At 36.9% G+C, this 12604-nt stretch overlaps 1 protein-coding gene across 1 annotated transcript; it reads right to left on the minus strand.

The window, feature by feature from the left end:
* Nucleotides 1–7977, minus strand: LOC129305315 (calcium-transporting ATPase 4, endoplasmic reticulum-type-like). The gene is made up of 9 exons (XM_054945357.1): nt 7691–7977; nt 6100–7569; nt 5907–5979; nt 5534–5655; nt 2945–3226; nt 2482–2859; nt 2055–2164; nt 1021–1249; nt 1–866 (listed from the first exon to the last, which is right to left on the minus strand). Exons 2-9 carry the CDS (start codon nt 7510–7512, stop codon nt 294–296), a joined length of 3180 nt encoding a protein of 1059 aa, XP_054801332.1. The 5' UTR covers nt 7513–7569; nt 7691–7977; the 3' UTR covers nt 1–293.
* Nucleotides 7978–12604: the final 4627 nt, after the last annotated feature.

Here is a 12604-nt window from a genome sequence, read left to right on the forward strand (position 1 = left end):
AAAACAAAAAGAACCCATTTATCATCGGTTTTTGCCAAATATGTGAAAAAAAAAATAGTTTATCCCTTTTCACATTGAAAATATTGGAAAGAACAAAGGACCCAAAAAGAAAGCGTAACCAATGAAAGGCCACCCATCACTCATAATAAAATGGGATGAATGTTACAGAGAGACCTAGGGCAATACTAACTTAAAACTGCCATCGAGCAGAGGCCACCAATTCAGTTTGAAGAATAGCAGCAGCCAAACCACTGGAGGGTTGAGTTAATTCTCTATAAACTGCATTCAATTGTCTACTCTGTTTTCGTCTTCGATTTGGAAGTCTGAGACCCGCTTGTACACCTCGCCACAAATTTCAGAACCTCGTCAATTAGGATGACAGGGAAAGCAACAACCAAGACCAATAGCCACTCGTTCAAGGCGAGGGGCACGATGCCAAATATTTGCGCTAAGAATGGCACGTACAATATCAAGAAGTGCAGCCCAAACGACACAGACATTGCCAAGAGAAGCCAAGGATTCTTCCAAGGCGGCATCGTCAAAAGGCTGCCATCCTCGGAAAGGGCATTAAGGGAATTGAACATCTCGATGGCTACCAGCACTGAGAGGGACAGCGTCATGGCTTTCACTTTTCCAGTTTTGAAATAGTCACAGTGGGAATCACCAAAAGAAATGACCCTATCACCAGCTGTGAACGGAGAGGCAGTGAAGTTCTTCCAAGAGGAGCACTGATCCCAGCTGGCAAGTTGTGAATAAGTGACAAGCGTATGGTTATCTTGGCTAAGGTCGATGCCTAAGAAAGAACCATGTGTATACCATATAATGAAGATACCTACTGTAGCACACCCAACATACATCCCAATAACCTGAGCAGGGTGACCAAAGATCAGGATATAAACTCAGGAAAACAATTACACCTGTAGTTTAACATCTAAATATATGGCATCAAACATAATCAACATATTGTGCAATAAAAAGTCCATCAGAGAAAAGGAAAAAGGAGGGGGGAGGGAAAAGTACCAGATAACGGAACAAAATCCATGCATTGATTAGCGAATCATCACTACGACGAGGAGGCTTCTTCATTATATCCTTATCCGGTGGATTGAATCCCAAAGCTGTGGCAGGGGGTCCATCCGTGACAAGATTGACCCACAGCAGCTGAACAGGTATCAGTCCTTCAGGAATCCCTAATGCAGCCGTCAAAAATATAGAGACAACCTCGCCAATATTTGAAGAAATCATGTACCTGTGAAATTGGATTTGAATCACCAGGAAAATATATTAACATGATTTATTGTTAATTCTTAAGCACGGCCATAAAATAATAAAACTAAATATCGATTTCATAGGTAAACATGCATCTGAGGAGCCATCAAATGCCCTCTGGGATTAGGGGACTAAAATGAAAAATCAGAGATTCAAATGTTCATGCAATGTAGGGCTGTCAACAAGACTTCCACAGAAATTGTTTTGAGCATTAGCTGTAGCAAATCAACACAATCAAGGAAACTGCATGTTCTGTCCACAAAAGATATCAATTGTGAAAGAGGAAAGTAGCAGATTCTGATCACAGGAGAGACTTGCTAGTCATAAACTACATCCATGCCTTACTCCAACAATTTTAGAAATCGGATGTAATTGTAGACAAATAGACTAGCCGTTCTGTCCAGTTTCCCAAACTCTCTCTTTCCATTTCATTGGGGCGATACTTTTTGGGACAATATTCAAGTTAAATACACATGTTTAGTTGATCATTATTTCAACAGACGTAACTGCAGGCAGCATAAACTTAGTTCAATCTTATTCCAATTATAGAAAGACTTGCATATAAAAAAGGAAAGAGAGATATTAAAGTCCTCTTATTTTGAACTAAAAAAAAACGCAAATTATCAAAAACTTTTAGTAAGAATTTTGTGTGGACCGGAAGTTATTAATTTAAACATAGAAGCAAACGAGCACACTGCATAGGTCATCCATTGGGGGATGGTAGGAAAACAATTATGCAATGTAACTATATACAGCTTTGACACTAGACAAAAAGATGGACCCACCTGATAAAAGCCTTCATGTTATTGTAGATAGATCTGCCTTCACCAACAGCAGAAACAATTGTACTAAAATTATCATCTGCCAACACCATATCCGAGGCTTCCTTTGCCACCTGGATTAGAAGAGTGCAACAGTGTTAAAAGACAAATAAAAATAAACAGACTTACCATTTCAGCATAAATTCAAGATAAAAGTTGCCAGGTAGACCATGACAACTAAAAAATTGGGGTTCCAAATAACCCATATAATCATCAGTCAAAGAGCCCGCATCTGACGAGTAAATAAGCCTCAAATCATTACAACGAGGAGAGAATGGAACTAAGTTAAAAGATTACCAAATTCATTTAGCAAGCTTGCACGCATCATTACTATCATGCTTATTTATTCTTGCACGCAAGGGATGACGTTATCACAAGGAAAACAAAATACCTCTGTCCCCGCAATGCCCATCGCAATGCCAATATCAGCTAGCTTCAAGGCAGGTGCGTCATTTACACCATCTCCCGTCATAGCAACCACCTCTCCTTCCTCCTTGAGCAGCTTCACTATCTCCTGTTTGTGACCTGGTTCAGCCCTTGAAAACAAAAGCCAACCATATCGTCTCAGATGGGACTTTTTATCAGGTAGCTCCATAAAATCTTTCCCAGTTATACTTTTCAAACTAATATCTTCATTGGGTCCAAATACACCTATTTCACGGCATATAGCTTCTGCAGTGTTCTTGTTATCCCCAGTAATTACCACGATACGAATTCCAGCAGCTCTGCAGTCCTCAATTGCTTGGTATACTTCCTCTCTTGGAGGATCCTATGAACAATTCAAGATTCAATTATATATCATAACTGAAGTGGATAAAGCAAAAGTTAAAAAAATGGAAACCCAAAAAACTCACCCTCAATCCAACCAAGCCAGCAAATATAAGTTCACTCTCAATAGATGGATAGTTGGATGGGTCAAGCAAGAGCTGGTGAGCTGGATGATCATCATTACCGGAGTAGCTCTCAAACATAGGGAGATCATCCTTGAATGCAAAACCTAAACAGCGTAATGCACCGGTTGACATTTCATGAAGTGCTTGCAATATAAGGTTCTTGGCATTATCATCGAGTTTCACAACAGAACCATCACTCAGTTGAACTTTAGAGCTTCTTTCCAACAAATTTTCCACTGCACCCTGTTAAGTTTTAGGGCCAATTGTCACCAAAAAATGTATTCCGTGAAGTGAAGAGAACAAGGGAAAGAAAAACGAGCAAAAGAACATGTATACTTAACTATAGACTATGCATTAGCAATAAAAGAACAAGGGTGAATAAGGATGAGATGAGTGAGTGTGTCACAGAGCACTACATGAATTAGCAACAAGTTATCCACTTGTTGCATAAGAGGTGGGATTCTTGCCCTAATAAAACAATTTAAAGGGTGGGTTCCCTACACTTAGTTAGGTCTCAATCAATTGAGATCAGAGCTAGACCCCAACCTCCACAAGGAAGGTAGGATAGAGTCCCACATGAGGGAGCCATAAGTAATACAAGCAAATAATCAAGCAACATGCTTCCAAATTATAAACCAGCTTTAAGAATACCAGCACTTGCCAAGATCTCCATCAATCATCAACACTTGTTAAGAATTTACATTGCAAAATGCCTAGAATATGGGCCCCAGTGCTCCTACTCTAGGTAACCTTGCTTCAATAAAAAAATCGTGCTTGAATAGGGAAAAAATGTCCACTAGTAGTCACACCCAATCTCCAATCTCCAATTTCCAATTTCCTATGAAAATTTTCTAGTATCCAATATTTACCCATCTAAATCAAAAATAGGATTGAACCCCAAATAAGGAATAAAGTCGTCCCAACATAGTTTTTTTGGGTTAAAGTACAAATCTGCCTCCAAATTTTTCCAAGGCACAATTGATATCCTAAAGTATTTAAAGGCGCAATATGACCCTAACTTTTTTCAAAATGGTACAATTTCACCCCAGACTAACAGATTCATAGCCACATGGCATATCTTTTAGAAATTAAAAAATAAAAAAAATAACACAAGGCATTTGCGTTCTACTTTCTTTTCCCATTCTGCATTTGTATACCCAGATCCCTCCTTCCCCCAATGCCACCCATGAGCCAATTCCCTTCACTTGCCAGACCTCCGTCTATCTCTTCGCACGTTGCCATTGGGTAGGGTTTGCTAGTGATTCCTCCCATGTTGCCATTGATTCAAGCATAACGGGAAGAATATATGCGAAGATCAAAAAATGAAGAGCAAGAAAACAGATGATGAAGATACATCCAGCCTAAAAGATTGTACAGAACCCAAAACGTAAAACAAAAATATCACACAATACCAGTGCATGTCATCGATAATAAATACAAAGAAATAATCAATAACCCAGATCTACAATAATAATCTACAACCCAAAAAATGGAAATTGAAACCAAAAGGTGAGAGGGAAAAAAGCAACAAGGAGCTTGATTAACGAGGCCAACAGTGTTTAATGTGGGGTTGAGAGAAGTTCTTCCCTATGTGTTATGCTTGGAAAGCAAAGAATCGTGCTAGACTAATGAGTTACAATGATGATGGTGGCTAAAGTGGGGTTGAGTTAAAGTTCTTGATCTTGTCAAAGACAACGTTACAGAGATGGCAGGCAATGCATTGATCTTGTTGGAGACAGGGTTGCAGAGCTAAGTGGTAGCGCATGACTGGATAGAGGGGTTGGGGCAGTGGTCTCTAGGGTCTTAAACGAAGGAGAAGGTGGTGAATACTTTGAGAATGGTGGATTGGAGGGGCTCGCTGGCTAGAAACAAAAAGGGTGGTGGTGGAAGTTGCTTCCTTGAAAGAGTGGCTTAGGAGGAGTAAGAGGGGATGGTTGAAGAGGTAAGTGACGGCTAGATTAGAGAAAGAGAGGGAGCGGTGCGAGAAAGAGGAAGAAAAGTTAGCAGAGTCGCAGGGATGAAGAATAAAGAATGAACACGTGGCAGTGGTAAGATATTCTTTAAATTACCTGCCATTAATATGTAGGGTCCTTCTTACAAAGTTAACACTGTTAGACTTCTTTGTTAACTCAAGGAAAAATTGTACCATTTTACTATATGTTAGTGACATTGTGCCTTTAAATACTTTAGAATACCAATTATGCCTCCATAAATATATTGGGGGCACATTTGTACTTTAACCCTAGTTTTTTTTTTTTCCCAGTCACAAGGTTCCGCTTCAAACATTTCTAGCAAAATATGAGGTTAAACCCTCCACGCTAAGTAATAATAATGCCCCCACAAAGTAACTGTTAAATGTGTAGAGGTGTAACCAAGCTGAGTCTGAGTCCTAGTTTCTCCAACTCATATTCAGGAGTGTGTTGGGCCGAAGAATAAAGTCAAGCCTAGCTCCCTTGATTGAATCTCAGCTCAGCTCATACATGCTCAACTCATTCATTTAAATCATTCCTATGCAGTGACCACTCACCCACACACACATACAGAAATTACCTTCACCAGCAGTGACTTTTTCCCCCGAGGGGAGTTCACAATAACACCCATTGACTTCCTATCACGGTCAAATTCAAGAGTAGCAATCCGCTGGTCGTGTTTAATCCACCAGTCACAACAACCTTCACAAAATTGGAAGGTAGAGCAAGTTAACCATGTGTATTGACTATTGAACGGATTAACTAATAAGTTTCCCATGCTGCCAAGCCAATCGTACTACAATGTATAATCTTCCAAATCAGTTACCTCCAAGAACCTTAAAGTTCAGATACCGTATTTTTGTTTTCTCACTTCAAATTTTTCACTATCAATTAAAGAAACGTCCTTAAATGCAATAAACACGTAAAAATTTTATGATCCCATTTCAACTTACGTAATATGGTACTTGCACTCGCTGCTTTTACGACTTGGGCATCTTCAGGAAGACCCATCTTCTCCACCAAAACCTGGGTTCCGAAGAGAAGGTACAAAATGATTGTTAAAGAATAAAGATGCTTACGGCCTCCCTGATTTAAGTAGGTTCACAAGAGAAAAGGCAACGAACATGAAAAGGATAAAGCTTTTACCTTCAAGGCTGCTTCTGTGGGCATTCCATGAGCCACAAATTTATGCTCTGACTGTGTGACTTCAGCATCATTACAGACAGCAGCTATTTTTGCTATCATCTCAAGATTAGCATCCATTCGACCTGTTGGCCAGGCCTCTATTCTACCATCTGATGGATTGTAAGTAGTTCCTTCCACCTTGAAGGCTCGCAGCGCATCTGCATTAGGACCCATAGCTACAAGCTTGGCTGCTGCCATCTGGTTTGTTGTCAATGTGCCCGTTTTATCAGAACAGATCACAGTTGTACAACCCAAGGTCTCTACACTCGGAAGTTTTCTAACAAGAGCATTCTTCTGAGCCATCTTACGAGTACCTAGTGCCAGGCAAGTTGTAATGACTGCAGGCAGACCTTCTGGAATCGCAGCAACAGCCAATGCAACAGCAATCTCAAAGTAATATGTACACTTCTCAAACGAAAACTTGAAGTTCCTAGGCCACCCATCCACAATTTCCCATGAAAGGAAGTACTTAACATTGATGAGCCATACAAAAGCACATATAACTCCAATTATAATGGTTAGCATCTCTCCAAACTCATTCAGCTTCTTCTTCAATGGGGTATCCTCCTCACTCTGCGATGCTGCATGAATCTGGCGGTGCACCTTTCCAATCTCTGTTTCCATGCCCGTCTGAGTAACCAAGCAAATGCAATTCCCGTTAACGACTGTTGTCCCTGCGAAAACCATACATTTCTTGCCTTGAATATCAGAATCCTCGGCAACAGCCTTGTTATTCTTATTCACAGCTTCACTCTCTCCAGTCAATGAACCCTGCTCCACTCGTAAAGTAGAGCTAATCAATTCCACAACCCTCATATCAGCGGGTACCTTATCCCCAACCTTAAGCTCAACGATATCACCGGGCACAAGATCCTTCGCCGGCATGTTTGGAACTTTCTTAGCATCACGAATCACGCTCGCGTGCTCTGACTGGATCTCCTTCAACGCTTCAAGTGCCTTCTCCGCATTGCTCTCTTGCCATACTCCCACGATTGCATTGACAATCAATATCAGAAATATCACCAAAGGCTCCACAAACGCTGTAATCTCCTTCTCTCCGCCTTCTTCGCCATCTATCCAAGCCAGCACAAAGGAGATGATGGCAGCGGCGAGCAGAATTCGAACCAATGTGTCGTTGAACTGCTCAAGGATCAGACTCCAGATCGACTGGCCCTCGTGCTTCTCCAACTCATTCGAACCATGGATCCGGCGGCGATTCTCAACCTCATCTGAACTTAAACCCGCTTTGACCTTCACCTTGTAAAAATCCTCGCATTCCTGCACGTCTTTAGCCCAAGCCTTGAAGGTGTCCTCATCCGAGGAATTGGAACTGAGATTCTCTCGTTTGCCGTAGTTTTGGCCTCCTTTACCCATTTGGATTCGACCAAAACAAACTCGGAGAAAATGGCAAATCTCTCTCAGGGAAAGCGTCTGGCAGTTAACTCAAACAAAATAAAAATTTATCAGTCAGTATAGAGAACCGAAGATCGAGGTCGAATCGTAGCGCCCCGAAACCCTAGTTAAAAAATGAGTCCCAACAACACGATCTTACAAGATAAACGGATGTCTCGATTCAATCCGATGGAAGATCGAAGCAATCGAAAGACCAATTTCTGGAAGCCACTTTCCCCGGGCTTCAAAAGGTCTCCTTGGGCTTCTGTTTATCGCGAAAACTAAATTCCAAGAAATTGAAGATGTGAGAGAGAAAGCTTCAGGGATTCGCCCAACACATCGTATAATGGTGTACTATTTCACACTACGAAAGCCAACTGTTTCTGGGGCACTGTGTGCACTCGCTCGCTCTCTCTCTCTCTCTCTCTCTCTCTCTCTACGTCTCTGTAATTCCTAGGGTTTAGGTAAAGATGAGATTGAATGAAATCAGTTAGGCGATTAGTTATTTGGTGCGGCAGTTTCGTGGAAGGTTCGCGAGGGATTTAAAAAATTCAAAAATAGCCACTCAAATGCAGAATGGAATCGTATACGGGACTATTGGGTCGTGGAAAGTTAGTATGTATGACTCAACCATATTTTAATATTAGCTAAATGATCAAACCTTCCCTAAACTTTAAATTATTGACAAATAACTTTCTCAATCTTTAAAATTTAATAATAAATTTTCTTAAATTGTTATATTTATGCAAAAAACCTCTTATCATTAATTATATATTTGCTCTGATCTTATTTATAAGATAAAAGAAGAATAATTTTTTAATCCTATTTATAAATTATATTATTAAATTTTTATCACAAATTTTTTTTATCCATTATTGAATGTTAGAAAGATAAATATATTATTAAAATATATATATTTAATAAAGTTAAAAACTTATTAAATTTTAAAATAAAATTAATGAATTTTAAATTTTTTTTATACTAATAAAATATATTAAAAGTAACTTATAAATAGAATTAAAGAAGTATCCTCTTAAATTTTATTTTTATATATATTTAAACCTCAAACTTTGATTGATATATGAATAATCTCTCAATTTTAAGTTATATATAAATAATTAATATATAAAATTATCTATATAAATAAAAAATTAATAAAATTTATTATAAAGTTTTAAATATTAAGGAAATTACATGTACGTTACTTAAAATTTAGAGGCATAAAGTATAATTTAGCCTTTAATATTTTATCGGCACGGTTGTCGTCATCTTCTTTTCTATTGGCTGCATGTCGTTTTCACTTGCACAATTTGCCACTTTCATTTTCAAAAAACAAACGTGTACCTACGTGGCTTGATCTAGAACGTCCGTAGCTCCAGTCAAATTGCTCTCTGTGTTGGCTGCTTCCCGGCTCCAAAATTCACATAACATATGGGTACTATAAAAACAAGTTTTCCATTTACATTAAAGAACCTTTTAAAAAAAAAAATGATATGTCTTTGGTGCCATTGAGGATTCTCAAATACGATTGATCAATAAAATCTAAAAAAATAACAATTAAAGACTCTTTAGAATATTGATTTTAATTAAGAATCATAATATTTTAAAATTTCAGTTAAAAACTATAATTCCTAATTGAAATATAAAAAAAAACATAGTTTAGGAGGTGCGATTCATAACATCATTTGGAGATTCACTAATTTAATTTGAGAAAATTGCTAATATATATTATGAATCCATAAAATTTCATTTAAGAATCGATTGTTTAATAAAAAGCGTCACTTAAAATTCACTAACCTGACTTAAAAAAATTTCAACGTATATTGTGAAAATATGAAACTCTACTTAGGAAATGATTGTTTAACTAAAAGTGTCACTTAAGAATTTACTAACCCGACTTGAAAAAAATTTTAACGTATATTGTAAAAATATAAAACCTTACTTGAGAATTGATTGTTTAATAAAAAGTGCCATTTGAGCATTTTTTTTCATGTCATATTAGTGAATTTCCAAGTGAAGTTAGTGAATATCACCTTACAAACTATATTTTTTTATTTCAATTAAGGACTATGACCCGTAACTGGGATTTTAAAATGTTATGGTTCTTAATTAGAATTAATATTTTTAAAGGATCCTTAATTGTCATTCTCCCATAAAATTTTGAATGATCTTCGCATGAGCTCGAGACACAGGGTTAACAATAGAAAAACCCCTTTTTTTCCTCTAAAAGTGTTTTCACTCGTTAGGCTATTTTTTGTAGTAATGCTTTGGGTTTATGTTTGACTGATGATTTGGAAAAATATTCGAGAGTTCCTATTTTACATGAAAGGGTTGCGCTTAATACTTATGAATATATTAAGGACAAGGTTAAATAGAGACTTTTAATCTGGGTCGTAAAGACACTTTCTCGTGTACAATATATTAATCTTGTGAATTTTGTGCTTCAAGCTCTACCTTTCTATGCCATGCAGACAACTAAATTATCTATTAGGCTTTGCAATTGCATTAAAGACCTGATCAGAGATTTTATTTGGGTCACCATAAAAGGCATAAGAAAAACTAATTTGGTAAGTTAGGACAATTTGCACCAACTTTTTATTAATGGGGGGTTGTGGGCTTAAATGTGTGGAGCCTTAAAATAGAGCTTTTTTATTAAAGCTTGGTTATAAGCTTGCTACTAATTAAATTTTTTATAGATAAGAGTCTTACACAACAAATATGGCTGGAATAACCTGAGTGGACCTAGTTGTGCAAATTCTAATAACTCTCTCTCATGGCGAAACATTAAAAGCATACGGATGGATGTGGAGCTGGGCCTTCGATGGGAGATTGGTGATGGTAGGAGGGTCTGGTTTTAGTTTGTTGATTGGCTTGCTAATGGTTGCCCTATAAAATTTCATGCTATGTTGGATTCAATGGAGGAAGAGCTTACTCTCCCAGCATGCAATTTCATTGATGTTGAATAAAATTGGTCTTGGGATCTTTTTAATATAGATCTTTTTAGATCAGTAGCTATTTCCCTTATCAAAGGTACAAAGCCCCTTAATCTTCTTGGTAGGATGCAAAATGTTTACGAGACTATATATTAAATGGGACTTTCTCAGTGAAGATAGCTTATGAATTGATAATAAAAGATGCTTGGAATCTAGAGGGACACGGGTAGAATGGTATCTATAAGAAGAATGGTGCCAAATGAGTTCAGATGTTCTCATACTTAGCCTTACATGGGGCGCCACTAACGAATGGGGAACGTGTAAGACAACATATGACTACAAGCCTAACCATGTGAGGTGTGGTTCGAGATGCAAGAACATGGATCAAAACAAGATATGGGTACAAGATGACTCAATTCTTACTAGACACCTTTAATCTTGAGGGTTGCTCTATGGATAGCAGTGTTAGTAATGAATGGGCTTTAACATTCGATCTTATTTATTAAAAGCTATAAGGTACCTACAACACTTTTATCTTCTAGCAAGTCTCAATAACAAACTGCTAGATTATGGCAAGAGTATGATCACTCACTAAACTTACACGGCAAGCAAGAAAGCCTCTCTGTACAACTCTTAGTAATGGTACAACAAAGATAACCCAAAACATCTCTTAACATAAACACCTATTAGTTAAGTGAAGCTTAACTGTGATGGGTTTACCAAAAGCAATAGTAGACTCGTGAGGGCAGGTTGTCTCATACGTAGCTTTGATGGAGGTTGGTTAATCGGTTGCTGTTATAAAATTGGTAATTTCACTGTATTACATGTTAAACTTTAAGCAATCATTGATGGCTTGAATGTGGCTTAGGGTCATGGTTTAGGAAGATCAAAGTAGATGTCAATTGTCTTTTAGCAGTGGAACTTCTCTATCCGAATTCTACTATGGTTAATGCCAATAACATACTCATCTCTCATATCAACCATCTTCTTGGGAGCAATTGGCATGTTAACATCTCTCATATTTTTCAAAAAGGCAATAAAAGTGCATATTTTCTAGCTTTATTTGCTTTAACACTAAATACAAGATTTTATGTGGTGGAATAACCTCCTAACAACTTTTGACACTTGTTGTAAGAATATGCTCATTGACATAGGAACATCAAAGATTTGTAGTTTTTTTTTACTAATGACCTTGTCTCCTTCCACAACCAAAAAATATTACATATGAATTTATAATTTTCAAATCTTTTAAGTTAAAGATATTAAATAATCCAATGATTCATAAATATAGAGGTTTCTCCATTAAATTTTGAAAAAATAAAATATTTTCAACTCAAGTCATGGTTGATATGAAAAAATAAGATATGTGACATGAAAATTTAAACATGTAGAGGAAAAATAAAATAAAAAAGTTGGACTTTATTCATTATTAGTAAACAAGGAAACAATGGCATCACACTCTATACGATAAAAAGATGATATACTAGAGAAAAAATAGAAAATATCAAATGGAAGCAACGAATCCTGGTATAAATTTAAAGCAACTCTTAAATTGTAATTAAAATTCTTGTTTAAAACTATATGATTTAATGTTGATATTTTTTTAATTTTTATAAAACATTACATGCTATTAACTCAATCTTTTAAAATTTAACTACCATTTCAGGAAAATCATACAAAGACCTTGTAGAATCATTATAATCACCAGAAAGTCCCATGAAATTTGGAAATAACTTTGAAGTCCCATGGCTTTTTATTACAACTAAGTTTAGATATGCATTTATCAAAGTGCCCGCATTACTAATCACGCTTCCATCATGTTCTTAATTTGCTTGATTTGGAATTTTGATCTACACTGAACTTGCCTCTAAAAATAGGTTATATGATATTTACAATACTGGCAATTCCTTCCACCGAGCTCATCAACAATGCCACCAAAAGCTACAATGATCTCCACCAACAATGAGGTTAAGAAGAAGAAAAAGTAGATAATAAGAAAAATCACAATACTATAAAAGAAGATCATGTTGCTCCAAATCATAACAACTAGTTACATCTTCATCTTCTTCCTCATGCCAAATCTGTACCTACATACTTATGGCCTTCTCCTTTTGATAAGAACCATAACTACCTAATCACTT

The sequence above is a fragment of the Prosopis cineraria genome, unplaced genomic scaffold (genome assembly GCF_029017545.1).
Source record: "Prosopis cineraria cultivar Desert tree isolate PC_DT_omini unplaced genomic scaffold, ASM2901754v1 PC3, whole genome shotgun sequence".
NCBI classification, from domain to species: domain Eukaryota; kingdom Viridiplantae; phylum Streptophyta; class Magnoliopsida; order Fabales; family Fabaceae; genus Prosopis; species Prosopis cineraria.